The 17,197-nt window shown below is 47.3% G+C and overlaps 1 protein-coding gene across 3 annotated transcripts in view; it reads right to left on the bottom strand.

Annotated features, from left to right (window-relative positions):
- AFAP1L2 (actin filament associated protein 1 like 2) overlaps nucleotides 1-17,197 on the bottom strand; it is a 120,617-nt gene that overhangs the window by 37,066 nt on the left and 66,354 nt on the right. For all 3 annotated transcript variants that reach the window (XM_074999102.1, XM_074999104.1, XM_074999103.1), the window contains exons 2-4: nucleotides 14,724-14,852; nucleotides 14,160-14,240; nucleotides 8,652-8,746 (exon numbers count right to left, since the gene is read on the bottom strand). In XM_074999102.1, the coding sequence (XP_074855203.1) occupies nucleotides 8,652-8,746; nucleotides 14,160-14,240; nucleotides 14,724-14,852 (305 nt within the window). The remainder of the gene's footprint in view (nucleotides 1-8,651; nucleotides 8,747-14,159; nucleotides 14,241-14,723; nucleotides 14,853-17,197) is intronic.

Raw genomic sequence — 17,197 nt, 5'->3', positions numbered from 1 at the left:
CCAGCTAGTGGCACTTACTCTCTTAGTGACGGGTTATGATGCATTCCAGATTGCAAGCATACGAGCTAGAATTAGATTCTCGTTGGTACCAGCATTAACCATCAGCTTGGTGAGGGCGCTGGGAGCTGGGAGCTCCACCGCAATGGTGCTGTACACAGGGGCTGAAACTTCACTTACATCTGGAGGATAGATGCATCCACTGGCAGGCAATGAGTGAGACACATCCCCCCATCCCTCACTGACCTGTTGAAGACCATTCTAGCACAGAGCCAGGAACTGTATCTTCGCTGTGGGCTGCTTGCACAATTGTTTGCCATGGTTGCACCTGGCCAGACCCACTGATAACGGAGCACAAAGGGGGCAGCTGCCCCTAGGCCTTGCCTTTTGGGGAGGTCCAGAGCTCCAGCCACTGCCGCCGCTGCTATGTTGGCAGTGGATGGAGCCCCAGGCCCCTCTGAAGTGCAGGTGGCGCTGCTGGGGGGGGCCCAGCACCACGGTCCCAGCGGTGCTAAGGGTGAATGCCCTTAGCCATGCCCATTTCACCTTTGGCCCAACCCTTTCTGGGGGCACAGAGCCAGGCCGCCCTCCCACTTTTCCCTTGGGCCCATAGTGGCTGTCAGCTCCCTTCACCCAGCCAAGGGAGAGGAGAAGATAATTAGCCAGCACCATCACAATACAGGCAGGGCCAATGGAGCTGAGTATGTGTGTTGATTCAGTGTTTCCCCTTCTGGCCCATGCCAGCACAGCTCACTACAGTAAACCCTCAAGTTACATGGGGGTTGCATTCTTGCAACCCCTGTGTAACTCAAATTTTCACTGCTGCCTGGTTCCCGGTTCCCCTTGGCTTCCAGGAGTCGGGAAACTGACCAACCCCCCAGAGCTGGTCAGTTTCCTGGCTCCCAGAGTGGGGGCAGCCTGGTTCCTATCTCCCCACTGCTTGGGACACCCAGGAAACTGACCAGGGCAGCAGCCTTGGTCTGTTTCTTGGCTCCAGCCAGCGGAGGGGAGCCAGGAACCAGGGGCAGCCTGGCTCCTGGCTCCCCTTCAGTCCTTGGCTCCAGGCTGCTGCCCTGGTCAGTTTTCTGGCTCTGCAAGCGGAGGGGAGCCAGCAGCCAGGCAGCAGCCTAGTTCCCAACCCCGCGCCACTCCAGGAACCAGGAAACCGCTCCTGTCAGAGGTGGCAGCCAAGAGTCAGGCTGCTGCCCTGATAGGAGCAGTTTTCCCACTCCTGTCAGGGATGACAGCCTGACTCATGGCTACTGCCCCTGACAGGAAACCATTCAGCATTCCGGAAAAGCCACAACCAGCCCAAGTGGAACATCCTATAACTTCTGAGCATGCTGATCAGTCGTCTAAGAATTTGGGGGGTTTTAACAAGAAGCTAATGAAGCCACACCCACATAACTACATCACACATGCCCCAGGCCGCAGGGCCCAGCAACAGGAGCAACTGGTGCAGACTGATAAACACACAGCAAAATCCTAAAAACCACACTCCCTGCACTGCCTTAAGCTCAAGGAAAAGCCAAAAGCCCCAGGGATAAACACGTTGCCTATCCCTTGCCAAGCTACAGCTGTTGCAATGTAATCAGATGTGCTGCCACTCTCTTAACCTGGCCCCCCAAATAATTCTCCTCTGCCAAATGGCACCAGCAATTGTTCTGCCCCGTCCCCTCATTTTCAGTGAACATCAAAGCCTATGTGAGGATTACCTAAACACTGTCCCTTGCCACCTTCTGGCAAACCATTAAGTGTATGTGTAGTACTAGTATCCTGAGAAATCAGTGGGGATGACAGCTGGGGAGAGGTGGGAGGAGGGCCAGGCACCAAGTCCCATAAGGGGCAGGGCCAAGGGCAGAAGGGGCGGGGCCTAGGGCATTCTGCCCTCAGCACCACCCAGACCACAGTGCTGCAGGCCCAACCCCCACTCCTTCCAAGAAATGTGCAGCAGGGCCGGCGTGGCATTTCAAAGGGGTCCAGAGCTCCCTGTGTGCCCCGGTCTGCATCTGAGTCTGGCTATGCTGTGACTACACACCCATGGCTGACCTCAGCGTGGGTGTTTGAGCTCAGGCCATGCCAATTAAACAGCCCCTTAGCTAGAGCAAGCTGATGTGAACCAACTGGGGGCATCTAACTGCCATGTAGACACGTTCTGAGCTAAGCAGCTGACCCCTTTGTGCAGGCATAACCCAAATGGTGGTTGACATGCATGCACTGTGTCAGGAGGATATAGGGTGTGCTCCAGTTGTGTGGATATAGGTTGTTTCAGGCTATGTTCAGTCCTAACACCAGGCAGGAGAATTTTTGAGATTAAAAAAAATTCTCTATTCCAAAGGTGGACAAAAAAAAGAGTCCCACTTTTGAAAATTCAGTAAGTGGAGAGGGGAAACATTCAGGGCAATGGAAAGTTTAGATCATTTCATAGTATTTAATTTTCATTTTGACCTTTTTTCAGTATCAAGTTAAATTTTGGAATCAGTTGTTTTGAATGGAAAAATCTTGACTTTACACTTTGACATTTTCAGAATGGGATGTGTGATGTAAAAAGTTTTTTTCAATTTCTTTTCAAGTCAGGAAATGTACTGAAAATGACCCTTTGCCACAGTTTTAGTTTAAACAAACTGGCATTTTAATTTAAAGAAAGAAAGAAAGAAAAAGAAAGAAAAAGAATCCTGACCAGCACCTGCCATCAAGTCAGAATGTTAAAAGAGCTAAACATATCAACCACTGATGTCTTTGAAAAACCTACCCATTAATCCCACAGTGGGAGAGGAGATTTTTCACTCAGTAAAGATCAGGCCTTCATTTAGGTACCTAAATTGGAGCTGAGCTTTCTTGAAAAATACGATCCCCAAATTTCTCTTGTGTAATCCAGGCCTTTCTAAACGTATTTCAGGATTACTCCTGCCCTGCTTGGGGTCAGTTCTCTGAACATTAGGAACATACTTGGGAGTCTTTTAAGACTGTAACCAGCTCTATAAATCTCGCTCCCATTGCAAAAGTTAGAGATTTTCCATTCTCAAGACTGGTTTTGTGGGGTGATTTGTATTTTTTTTTAATTCAGAGTTAGCCAGGGGCCATCTGAAGAAGAACCTGTTTCCAGCGAGAGCAGTAGTCATCCCAGCAGCTGGCCTCACAGCAGACTGCACAAGCAGATGTGCTGGCAACTCTTGAGTCTGTCCCTAGGCCTGTCAAATGCAGAAACAGACTCTCCTGTTGTCCTTGGTGGAAGGGCTGATTCCCTCCTTACCCCCACTCACACTTTACTTTCATTCATTCACTCGCTTGTTCCCTCTTTAAATGTACATTTGAATCGCTTGCTCTCAATGTGGAGCCAAATGACGAGAAGAACAGGCAGGTGCTGTACCAGCACATCCTGCATATGGCTACCCTGATCTCTGCTCATCCAGTCCAGAATGTGTCTCTCTTGAGCACAGTCAACACCATTAAACATATGGGAGGCACGTAAAAGACACGTGAAGTATGAGCCATGTTCGTCTCTGATGGCTGTTTCACACAGAAGATAACATCCTACTGTTGCTGCCGTTTAACAGAGTTGCTCCTTTAGCTCAAGCTGTCTACGCTGGGGCTCCAATACAAGGTTCAAATCCAACTGGAGGCAAGTATCATTGAACGGGCACAAGAGACCTGTGGTTTTGATCTATAACTGGGCAATTTTCATTTACTGGGACAGGAATTAAAGAGGGGTTATTGGGAAGAGCAAATGAAAGGCGGAACCTGGAGACAGCACCAGGGGCAGAAGGAGGGTGGGAATTTTCCCCATGCCCACACAGTGCTGAGCTAGAGGTACATTCCTGCATTCGTTCCACTGAACAACCAGGAGAAGCTGCCTCAAAGCTTCCCACGGTCAGAGCCAGGGGCCTCAGCCTGTGCAGCTGCAGTTCCTCCAGCCACGTTGCACAGCGCAGGCCACGTGATCAGAGCTACCTCGGCTTGCTGCACCCCAGGCAGGCTTTACTTCTGGCATGGGCCCCTTTTGCTACCCCTGTCTGTGACCCCATTGACCCATCTCACTACTGCTACTGCTGTCACCACCTCCACCACCAGGAAAAGTGCCCCTGGTGATCACAGTCAGTCACACACCTGTCAGGACTTCCCTTCTCAGAATGAAGCGTACGGGCAGCTGGAACCATGAAGCCAGATGGGTTAGCTGGAAAAAACTTCCCTGGCTCTGGAATCCATCCCTCAGGACAACTGCAGGGCATCTAAAACAGTGGTTCCCAACCTTTCCACTAGTGCGGACTCCCAGTCAGCTCCCCCTGAAACCGTTCGCAGACCCCCATCAAAGCCAATTCTAGTCACACAAGGCCCCACAACATAGATTTTCACAGCAATTAATAACATTATTGGAAGAGATTTAATTTAAACAAATAATTGATTGTAACTTTGCCATTTATTTAAAACTTATTTACTAGGATTATTTTTCTCTCTCTTTGATTTTTTTCACAGATGCCCCCCCCCCGCAACACCCTTGTGGACCCTCAGGGGTCCACAGACCCCAGCTTGGGAACCACAGAAAAGGCTTGTGCGCTAATCCAGCCCCACTTTTCTCCTTCTCAGGCTTCATTTTCTAGCTCCCCAAAGTGACAGCCATCCATGAGACTCCCTTACAGCAGAGAACACACAAGACCCTTTGTGCTAATCCCTTTTCTTGCCCTCTGACTTCTCCTTTCTTTTAAAGGACCAGTTTTCTTCTGTGAGCTCCCAACGACCACTACTCTTTCTGGGCCATCACATGCATCCTCCCAGCCACTTAAACCCTCTCTTGCAAGGCTGCTGTCCTTTTACATCAGGAAGTCCTTACTGCTGAGATTCTCATGTCTGAGCGGCTGCTAAAGAGTAAGTTCTTCTTGTCCCTGTCCCTGGAGGATAGCTAGGGCTGCTCTTTTGCCAAGGAAACAAAATCCCACTGAAAGCCCATTGTGATGAACTGTAACCTCATTATATTTCTAGCTGGCCCAGAGAAGAATCCAAGGGAACTTTGTTTGGAGCCTTTTCTAGTGCTTTTGTTTGGAGACTTTTGTTTTCTAGTGGTTTGTTTGGAGACTTTTCTCTCGAGACACACACACACACACGCAAAACACTCCAGCACCAAAAAGCATGCCCAGGGAGAGAAAGCTGCGCTCAGTTAGGATGCAACAGGCACAACAATATTCCCCACCCAACACCGCATTCTGCAGAGCAAATGCACGGGATGCTATAGTCTTGGGTAGCAGCTGCACTCTATGCCTAGAGGAAGAGACATGCACATGGTGGGATGGGACACTTGCAGCAGCGCTGACAGCCACCAGTGGGCCCAAGAGCAAGGTGGGAGGGGGGCCCAGCTCCCTGCCCCCAGAAGGAGCGTTGCCAAGGGCAGAGGGGGCAGGGCTTAGGGCAACTGGCTGTGGAGCCCTATTCACCCCCACCCCCTCAGAGTTGCGCACAGAGCTGCTCCATGATATATCAAAGGGGTCCAGAGCTACTTCGGCAGCAGGAGCCAGAGCTCCTAGCTCCTTTGAAATGCTGGGCCTGGGGGCAACTGCCCCGTTTGCCCCAACCTTTGGTGGGTCTGGACATAAGAGCCCCTCATCAAAGGAGAGTTTGCAAGCTTTCTTCCCACTCGCACGCGTAACAAACTAATTTGAATTCTATGGTGCGACTCTGACAGATTTGACTCTCCTAAGACTCCTTTAAGGGGCTGAATGGATTAAACTCTACAGTAAAGCACGGAGAGCAGCAGTATCAGAGGGGTAGCCGTGTTAGTCCGGACCTGCAAAAGCAACAAGGGGTCCTGTGGCACCTTACAGACTAACAGAAATGTATGAGCATCAGCTTTCATGGGCAAAGACCCACTTCGTCAGATGTAGGACCTGCATCTGAAGAAGTGAGTTAACTCACGAAAGCTCATGCTCTAAACTTTCCTGTTAGTCTATAAGGTGCCACAGGACCCTTCGTTGCTGCTACAGATCCAGACTAACATGGCTACCCCTCTGATACTTGACAGCATCAGTCCAGTTTGCCTTCTGCTTTCACCCTGGGACCCTTGACCTGGGTGCTGAACCCAATACCAACAAGGGGTCCTGTGGCACCTTATAGACTAACAGAAATGTATGAGCAGTGCCACCTGTATAAGCATAAGCTTTCGTGGGCAAAGACCCACTTCATAAGGTCTTTGCCCATGAAAGCTGATGCTCATACATTTCTGTTAGTCTGTAAGGTGCCACAGGACCCGTTGTTGCTTTTGCAGATCCGGACTAACACGGCTACCCCTCTGATACTTGAACCCAACACCCACATCCTCTTCCTCACACAGCCATTTGGCTGCAGGGTGAAACTGCCAAACAGGAAGGGAACAATGGTCTAGGGCAGAGGTTCTCACAACAAATGTGTGGCACCCTCAGAGTGCAGCCACCAACTAGGGTTGCCAACTGCTTAATCACACAAATCCAAACACCCTTGTCCTGCTCCCCTACCAAGGCTACATTGCTGCCCCACCCCTTCCCCAAAGTCCCTCCCCTTTTCACTCCAGCTGCCTTCCCTCCTTCATTGGCTCCTCCCCTCTATTATTTTTTCTGGGCTGGGAGAAGGGGGGTGGGGTGTGGGGCTCTGGGCTGAGGCCAAGGGTTCAGCATGTTGGAGGGGGCTCTGGGCTGAGCTTGGGCCAGGCAGTTGGGGTATAGCAGGTGAGGACTCTGGGAAGGCACAAGAGGACAGGAAGGGGGCTCAGGGGTTGGGGTACAGAAGGGGACAAGGGGTACGGGCACTGGGAGGCGTCTCAGGCCTGGAGCAGGGGGGAGGGGTGCAGGAAGGGCTGAGGCATGTGGCCTCCAGCTGGGCAGCATTTACTGTGGGTGGCTCCCGGTTGTCAGTGCAGCAGAGCTAAGGTAGGCTCCCTGCCTGCCTTGGCTCCATATGGCTCCTGGAGGCTGCTGGCATGTCTCTGCCTCCTCTCGAGGGGAAAGTGTCTCTGCTGTGATTCCTGGCCAATGGGAGCTGCAGAATCAGTGCTTGGGGCAGGGGTAGCTCACGGAGATTCCCTGCAACCTGCAGGGACATGCCAGTGGCTTCCAGGAGCAGCGCAGGGCCAGGGCAAGCAGGGAACCAGCTGTGCTGCCAGACTTTTGTTTGTTTAAAATCTCCCAGGCAGGCTTAACCTCCCAGAGGCTACTGAAGCTGGATTCCAGGAGTCTCCCAGTGAAATCAGGAGGACCGGCACCCCAACCACCAACTCTCGCTGGTGGCCGCTGGTACAAATTAACTAAAATTACTACATTAAGTATAGGAAAGACAAATAAATAGGCACCTATACACAGCCGAATCACTGCAATATACTTGTGCAAAAAGATCCCAACAGACTCAATAATAAAAACAATGTGCACTTGTCTCTGCTCCTTACTGGACCTAAACAGAATAGCAATACAAATCAGTTGCTTTGCACCCTCTCATCCTTTGTGTTGTCATTCATTTTGCTTTCTTGGTTGCTTTTCTTTTCGGACTTGATAGCTAGCAGGTTGCTAGCTGTTGCTGTGAAATGTGATATTTGAAATCACTTTTCACAGCAACAGACTTACTCAGCCCTGGCAGCCCCGGGGACAAATGAAGCTGGCGGCCACCTGTGGACATGATAGCGATATCTGAGAAATGCTGATCTAGGTCTGGTCAATCTGTGAATGTGAGTAATACCACAGGCCAGCAAATTCCACCGCAGTGATCTAGCAATGAGAGAATATTCTCCTGACGGCAGCTGGCAAATACCATAATGCCCTGAAGTTTGAGGATTGTTGGCCTTTGATCCCAGGTGACCTATGCATTGCTGCTGCTGCTACACATCAAGAAGATTTTCAAAAGACAAATGGCAGTTAGGTACCTACCTCATACTCATGTCATTGAAAATCTCCCTGCTAGTTACTTGGGCCTGTTGTGAAACTTTCCAGGACTAAGCCATTTGCCCCAGTAACACCCAGTAAAAGAGAGATTTGTGTGTATAGTAGTGTTATCATATCTGAACGGTCATAAACGAGGACACCCCTGAAAGGGAGTGGATCTGTATCAGTATCTACCAACTCAACTCACTAATCTGGAACTCTCAAATAACCAGCATTTTAACCATAAATAAGTATGGTGAAAGTAAATACAAATAAATAGGGAAAATACAGTATACAATTACAATGTACAATGCTACCGTTGTTGGTAAATAAAGTACTCTGCATACACTTTTGTTTGTTTCTTAATATCTTAATACCTAATCTTGTTTTTCTTTATGTTATGCACTGCTAGATATAGATCTCTCTATTATTCAGAATATTTGAATATTTGAAAACCTCCCAGTCCTGGAGCTGCCAGATATGAAAGAGTTTACTGTATATATGTTATAACACATTAATACAATTTGAGTGGGTAGATATGGACACAGATACATTCCCTCTTAGGGGTACCCCCTCTCTCTTTTTTGAAAGTTTAAATATGGTAACCCTCGTCCATTGTATATGTTATACGTTGCATAATTTTTTAAAAAATGGCAGTGCTTAGAGCCAGTGTGTGCTATGAAGAATGTAAAGATATAAAATTCTATCATTAGAGGTAGATTTGATTGCATGTTAAGGAGAAAAAGTGAGAGCAAAAGGAGCAATGAGCTATCAAACACATACTATTTTTGGAGGAGGAAGGTCTGGCAGACTCTTCTGAGGAGGAGATGAGTGGTGTCCTGATTCCCCATTGGACAAAGACTCTCCGCAATCCAGAGCTACAAACAGAAACAAGCAGAAATAATGACATGTGGTGTGTCCCAGCAAAGCACTTATTACCTAGCACTGGTGCAGCAACATCCTTGGGCTATGTAATATTTGAGCAGAAAGCAGGTCATTAATTACAGAGTCTGTTTTGGTGCTTGGTCGCGACCATGTCATTTCAGACCATAGCCAAGAATACAGTCCTCTGGCATCACAGCTAAAGAACCAGATTGCTTGGTGGAAGCTTTTCTTGTTTTGGAATGTTTTTCCTCTTGGAATGAAAACTATGAAGACTAAAATGTCTTTTTAAAAACTCACTTCACTTGTAATGATGATGTTTATATTGAGCTGTCCTAAAACCTTCACTCTGTGATTACTCTGATGCATGTGGTTATAACTGAAGGCCAAAATCACTTTCACTCTCCCAGTTCCTCTCACTGACATTCTTCAAAACAAAGAGCCAGCTTCTCCAATGGCGGAAATCACACAGCCACAGGAAAAAGTTTCAAAAGCTCTTTCCCTTTAGGGAATACTTACTCCATCCGTCTATAAAACCACAATTGTAATATAAGGAAGAGCTTTCTTTTCTACACAACAGGTTTCTATTGAATTTTTGCCACCACTGTAAAATGAAACAAACCAGCAGTCATGTAGCACTTTAAAGACTAATAAAATAATTTATTAGGTGATGGGTCTGTCCCATGAAAGCTCATCACCTAATAACTTATTTTGTTAATCTTCAAAGCGCTCCAGGACTGCTGGTTTGTTTTGTTAGACTACAGACTAACCTGGCTACCTCTCTGTTACTGTAAAATGAGTTGTAGTGTAACCACTTACAGGTAGACTCAAACCTGGGCCCTCCAGAGCTTAGTGCAGGAACCTCTACAGTTTGAGCTAAAAACCAACTGGCTCTCAGCTAAAGAGGGCACTCCTCCTTTCCTTGTGTAAGTGGTCTAGGTGTCACTACATGGAACACTGAACCACACCTAGGTATGCGGGTTACAGTAGCTAATAGGATGGCCATCTTGATTATGGCTTAGGGACTTTAAAGGCTCTTGGAAGGCAATGGGACATACCAGTTAAAGAAGGGGCTGCAAGTTTTCCATCTGTAAAAAGGATCTAACAGCATTATCCTAATTTGTCAGAGTGTTGTGAGGAGAAATACATTCAGAGATACTACAATAAAAGGAGCCATATATGCATCATAAAAAGACAAAGGGTGCCAACCTCCCTTTGAATTGACAGCCCAACTTGAAGAGCCCAGCCGCTCTGCCCGTGTGAACAGGGCCAGGACAAATTAGAACAGTCAGGGAGCTGTGCCTTTCCTTGTGGAGGTTGCCAGGGGGCTCAGAAGACTCTGGCATGAACTCTGTTGCATACTTTTGTGCTTTATAAATAAAAGTTGGACCCACACGGCTCCATTTCAGTCTCAGTCTCGGAAGCCACAATGACAGCTCTGAAGCTGCATCCTGTAATGAGCCTCTGGCACAAAGGCAGAAGCACCAGGACAATGCGAGACACCCAGTGACGTAATCCCACAGCCTGTCTGCTGCCTGTGGCGAAGCTGTTCTGCTCCCCTTGTTGCCAATGCTGGACAATTGCATTAAGCAATGAGGTCAGAGGCAGCCATGTGCCAAACTGCTCTGTTAGTCAATACCAGCTGAATGTATTTACTTGCTAGGCACGGCCAAGACAGGCAAGGCTGCTCACTTCCTGGCATGGCTGACATGAAAACTAGGCTTCCCCAGGGTAAGGCGCAGAGTCTGACCATCAGTCTTGAAAAACGCTGCCTTACTGCATCCTGTAGAAGTGAAGAGAGGGCTCAGCCAAGGCACCCCAGGCTTACACTGCCAATATGCCACCACCGAGCTGGTGCTGGAGGCCTCCCTCTCCTGAGCTGCACTGGCAGTGCTACTTCCAGGACTGATGTCATCCACCCACACCCAGGGGAGCCAACAGCCTCTGCAGGGCGCTGGACAAGGTGATGGGGGACCGTGCTCCTGAAAGGGCCGGGTCCTTGGGCAGAAAAAGCGGATCCAGGGGCAGGCAGCCCTGAGCACCACTCAGACCACTGCACTCCCCCCAGCTCTCAGAGCCGCTGGGAGTGTGTTGCCCCACACTCCAGCAGTGATTTAAAGGGCCAGGGGCCAGCAGAGGGAGATGGGATCCTCAGGCCCTTTGAATCTGCTGGGCCCTGGTATAATTGCCCCCTTTGCTGCCCACCTGCTCCCTTATCAGCAGGAGGCCTGACTGTGTCATCTGCTGTGGAGACACTGCTCCTGGAAAGATGGGATGTTGTGGGTGATACTTCCTAGAGAGGAGCCCCAGAAAACTGTACAGAGAATGATAAGGAGACTCAAATCTCTGATTTAGTGGGCACATCCACAAAGCAGAGAAAAATCTGTCATCCAGAGTCTCAGAGCCTGGGTTAAGGGCTTGCAAGGCTAAAAGTAGCAGCAGCCAGGCTCAGAGACCCTTCCCTTCATTGGGATCCAGCCAGAGCCTGCAGGTCTACACTGCCATTTTTCACTGCCCATCGACCCCGGCTCTGTGGCTCATCACCATGTGTTTTTCACTGCCCATTGACCCCGGCTCTGTGGCTCATCACCATGTGTTTTTCACTGCCCATCGACCCCGGCTCTGTGGCTCATCACCATGTATTTTTCACTGCCCATTGACCCCGGCTCTGTGGCTCATCACCATGTGTTTTTCACTGCCCATTTACCCCGGCTCTGTGGCTCATCACCATGTGTTTTTCACTGCCCATTGACCCCGGCTCTGTGGCTCATCACCCCACGTTTTAATTCACGCTGCAACACACCTGTTGCTTACCAGCCCATTCACAGGTACCCGTCCTCTCTCAAGGAGTGCACTGTGTCTGCATCTTTAGCAAAAAGGCACCTGGCTGGTCTGAAACGATTGCACAGGACAGAACCTCCCTCCAAACCTTGCAGATGATTGGGTGGGGGGATGACAAATGACATTTTATGCAGTGATCATTTATTCAAAATTCTGCATTACTTGTGTGATCCAGCATCTGCTTACATTAAACTATAGCAAGAGCTCAGCTTCACCTGATGCCTAGGAATTATCCTAATGACAGCCACCTTGCCAGGAATACGCCATTTCTTTTCCTTTGTCATTCCCCTCAACCTACTCAGCAAACCAAGAGGAGGATGGAGAGCTTGGTCCAGATCTTCTACTGCTATAAATCGGCTCACCGCCAAGCTAAGGACCTGGCCCTCTGATACAGCACAGTTTGGATCTAGGGGACCTCCGGGTCTTTTATTGCTGCCATGGCTGGGCACTTTCAGACGTGCATGATGGTGTTCTTGCTGGACTTTCAGAAGTTTCAAGCTTTTCTCCTGTCCTTCTATAAGGAGGGATTTGCTTGAGGATTTTTTCCATTAAATCAGCTATAGGCACCAACTCAAGAGTCCAACAAAACCCGTTTGCTCGTTCTTGATTCAAGTAAAGACACAGCAGACTTGCCCCTAGTGCACTAAGAGTGTCCTTCAAGGTTCTCTCCTAAAGCAGGAAGCTGCTTAATAACAGGGTAGGTGGTACAGGTTTCATTAGATTTGAACTTCCCCTGTGCCTGGAGTTTGGGCAGGTCACATTTAGGAAGACACAAAATGGGCAAGAGAAAAACATGTTGTCTGGTGCAACATTTTAACAGAAATAAAATGTCCTATTTCTTCAGTGCTATACAACTGTGCCCTCCATTAGCGACCACTAAGGCAAATAATTCTCAGATTCCAATTTAAATGGCACCCAGCTGATTAGCAGAATGCCCACAACTAGGGTTTAGTTGCTTCCGGTGGTGGACATTCAGACATGCCTTAATGTAGATAGAAAAAAATATTCTGCACATGGATGGAAAAAATCAGCACATGGATGGAAAAGATTAGAGGGAACATTGGTCTTCTGAGGCCCTTCATCATGGTGAATACAGTTCCCATGCCATACAAAGATACTTACAATGGTCTGTATTGTTCAGTGTGTTTTCACTGCTTTGCCCGGCATGTCATGGGTCCCAGGATAGAGAATCCATGTAAATAAATCTTTCCATTGTCACTGATTTCCACATGCAAGGTATGGTAGATACAGGCAGGTCTTCTTGGGCTATGGTTTAATATTATAATTATGCAACTAGTGGCACTGACCAAGATTGTGATCCATTGTGATGAGGCTACGCACATACATGGTAAAAAGAGAATGCCTCATTTCTAGATGCATTTGAAGTCGCTCCACAATCTGACCCTGTGAGGCAGATGTAAATATAAGCCGCACACAACTATGTGTGGTTAACTGTTCCATGTAGTGGTACCTAGACCACTTCACAAAGAAAGCCCAAGTGTTCTCCAAAGCACAAGCTGAGTGCTAGCTGCCCTTTAGCTCAAGCTGTAGTGGGGCCTGCTCTAAGTGCCTGAAATCACAGGTTTGAGTGTGCTTGTGGGCAGTTACATAACCACAATAAAAACCATGAAATTAACATAACCTTTGCAGACCATCATATTATTCACTTCACTTGTGGGTTGTCCCCCTTCCCTTAAGCCTCCCTCTTTCTTGTCTATTTAGATTATAAGCAATTTGGGGCAGCGACTATCTGTTGTGTTTGTATGGGGCTCCATTCTCAGCTGGCCCCTGGGCATCACTGTAATAAACATTACTATTAATACTAGGACGTGGCCATCCTTGTGTCAAGCTTTGAAGAAAAGTGATCTTTTAAGTTTCCATATATGTTGTGAAATGGAGAAATTTTCACAAAACAATTCTGAACGTATGGTGAATTCCTTCCCATGTTGTGAATGCACAACCAGGTCGATGTAGTCAGAAAACACAATCATCAGCATTTCACCCAGGGTTATTGTGCTCATCGTAGACAATTTGCAAAGTGCTCGGATAGCTCGGCACGTGGGGAAAAGATGCTAGCTGGGCACATGGGGAGAATGTGTTATACAACTACAAGATAGCATGTGTACTGTGTGCATAAATTATTCAACTCACACCAGTTTAGACCGTTTGAAGCCACCCATGGTATAGTGCAGAGCAGCATGCTGAGAATAGTCATCAGAAACGTTTTTAGACTTGTTTTGATTTTGTTTGTATACATACTGGTACGACTTCTTCAAATGGTTCACTAGGGTTGCACGAAACTGCATATATAGCAAGAAGTTGTTTTTATCCCAAAATACTGCCCTCAAAAGTGTTGCTTCCAGGAATAAGCTCACTGTGTTAGCCAAAAGCCTGAAATATGTAGAAGGCAGATGCCATTCCAGCCCTTCTATTGACTCAGCTCTGCACCCACTGCAGTCAAAGGGCTTCATGTCTGATGTCAATAGGAGCAGGATCAAATCCTATGCCCTTGTATTCTCTCTACTGGGAAGTTAAATCCAAGACAATTGGTAGATGTAAATTCCATACCTCTGTCTTCTTTTTCCTGTCCACCCTGTTGTCTAATGAAGGTGGTCACTTTGTTCATGTAAATGTACTCCTCATCACCACCTGCAAACAAAGGGAAGGAGAAATATCTTAGTCAGCCAGTCCCCTGCACTCTGCTAAACAGTCACACAGAGAAGTGAAACACACGTATGTGCACACGGGCATGTGTATGCTTCAATCTCTAAAAATGAAAAAAACTACCTATTATACAATGCTAAAGTTGGGAAATTAAACACCGAACAGTCAGGAAATTCTGCAAGTTAAAATTTCTGCTTCAGTACGAACTCAGCCAAACAGCACATCCTGTGTATCAGATGGTGTGGATTAAAAATAAACTAAGTTTTAACAAGGAATACAGAAATGATCAGGAACTTTGGAAATCCTTCAGTTTTAAAAATGTGGAACTCTGGTTATTTTTGTATATATTCCAATAATTTAACAGTTTAAAGAACAAAACCATCTCCCTCATTTCCCACCTAGCCAGTCCCAATTTATCAAAAAAAAAAAAATCTTCTCCCCCCAACCCCGTTCTGACTCGGTGCATACCGCTTGTCTTTGTGTACGCTCGCAGCAGATCGGAAAGGAAGCATTTTTTCACTACAGCTTTGCTGCTGAGGCTCTCTCCATCCAGTATCTTCAGAAAATCCTCGAGTTCCGTAAGCAGCTGTTCTAGAGCTAAAGGAGACACAGCAAACAAACAATTGGGATCGTATCTTTACAAGGCCATCTGGTTACATTCAAAGAGGAGACTTGCACTGAACTGCTAATTCCCAAGTTTGACTCCTTTTTCTTTTCTTTTTTTTTTCTGATCAGGAGGGATTTGGGATTTGAATCTGTGAGCTGAACCCAGTCTTGTGGTTTGGTTCTAGATCAGATCTTGAAGTGCAAGGGATTTGTCTTCTGATTCCAGTTCTGCTATGGATGAAGCTTGACACAAACAGCAGCCTCTACCAGATTTTGTCCCAAGAGATTAGGTACTTTATGACAATCACTAATCTTATGCAATCTTGGCCATTTACTGCAGGAACTTCCCTGAAAGCAGTTGGCAAGGCTGTGGCATCATTGAATATCATCTTGGTTTTACTTGGAGCTCTGAGTCCTCATCTTGACCTGATTCACACTGGGATCCAGCCCTGAACACTGTCTTTTTGGGCCATTTCAAATTTGATTCCATTTATCTTTGCAGTGACACACACACACACACACACACACACACACACACACACACACACACACACACACACACACGAAATGTATGCCCATAATACACAAGGTCTTCTAGGTCTGTATGGCTTGGAAGAGCTCCTAGAAGTTTTCCGCATGTACAGAATAAAGACGTAGAGACTACGAAAGCAAGTTCAGGATTGATCAGTGCCCAAACAAGCATTCAGGAGAAGGATGCTATGAAAACAACAGCCCCTTTAAGCTATAAAGAGAACAGGTCAAGTACATCATGTCCTCACCATCGCAGCTAAGCAGAGCCATTCAGTTTCTTATAGCTACAAGAAAATCCTTCCTCTTTCTATGTGCCTGTTCCCTGTCAAGTAGCTTTTGAGAAAAGGCTCACACGCTACTAACTGGCATCCAGTCACTCATTTCTGATTTCTCCTATTGCTGCCAAGAGGGAGTTAGGAACAGGCAGAAGACCACTCTAAAGCAGAAAGAGAACAGCGTGTTTTGCGAAAAAAAGGATGTGTGGAATAAGAATGACAAGGGGTGGGAAGGGCCAGGAGTCAGTCAGGTACGAGTCATTCCTTCTCTCAGGACTCTCCTCTGGTACATTAACTCCAGCACTTCCTGATAGTCAGATGTTACCTAAGAAACAGACAACAAGCTCATGCTCTACATAAGGTCATAAATTGTTACAACTCCTTACTGCTCCCTTAGCGGATGTGTGACTAGAAAGTGGTTCAGTTAACCATATGGAGTGGTTAAGCTGGGGAGATACTACTATTTCACTGATTTATTACCACTTCCATGGCACTTGTTACAGTAGGAGCTGTTCCCCTGAACAAAAACAGCAGTGAACCATGCTAACAGCCTGGGAGGAAGGAAAGCATTAATAACCCCATTTTATACATAGGATGACTGAGGCACATGCAGCTTAAGTGGTTTGCCCAGCGTTCTAGAGCACATGAATGGCAGAACCAGGAATAGTGGCTAGTTCCCAATCTCTAGTCGCACAGCAATTCTTCCCCTATGAGGGCTATGTCTAAACTACCACTTATGTCGGCAACTCTCATGTTGATTGGGGAGAGAATATTCCAGCCCCTGAGTCACATGTGTTACACCAGCATAAGCCCTAGGTTGGCTGGACAGCTTCCTCTTCCAAGACAGCTTCTATTGCTCATGGAGTGACTTTTTATGCTGCTCTCCCATCAATGTAGAGCATCTACTCTGCCACTGCAAAGTGAAAAGTGGTGACTTGCCCTCAGAGGGAGGACATGTAAGAAGCCAGTACACGGAGTGGTAGAAAGTGTTAGCTACTCCACTGCCATAGGATTTTATCTGGCTAGCTCTGTGGATCCAACAAGGGTACCGTTCCTGAAATGCTGCTAATCTGCAGTGGCTTGACCTTATACACTAATCTACTGCCTCCAGATCAATTTATAACCCAACTCAGTTTGCTCTAGCCCTGGAAGCCCTCTGCATTCTAGTGCAGCCTCTCCAGACTAGATTAATTCCATTTTAGTCTGGCTCAGCGCCAATGGGCAACTTCAAGTGTCTGCATTGTGCAGCATTGGCTTGGCTTGGGACCTGACACTACCCATCGCAACACAAATCAGGTACCAGCAAACACCTGGTCCCCATGTCTTTCACTAACACATGAAAACAGGGAATTACTGGTAAATGCTGGGATTTTCCTAATAATGGGAACTAAACTGGAATGGTATTTGGTATCAATCACATCTCTCAGGCATACTCTAACCTTGGGAATTTTTCCTGGGTCCAGCAAACAGACTGCTTAGCCTGCCTTCGAGCCAGGGGAAATACCGTCCTGTCTGCAGTGGAGTTTGCAC

The sequence above is a fragment of the Carettochelys insculpta genome, chromosome 7 (assembly GCF_033958435.1).
Source record: "Carettochelys insculpta isolate YL-2023 chromosome 7, ASM3395843v1, whole genome shotgun sequence".
NCBI lineage: Eukaryota > Metazoa > Chordata > Testudines > Carettochelyidae > Carettochelys > Carettochelys insculpta.
This window is presented reverse-complemented; position numbering and strand designations above follow the sequence as displayed.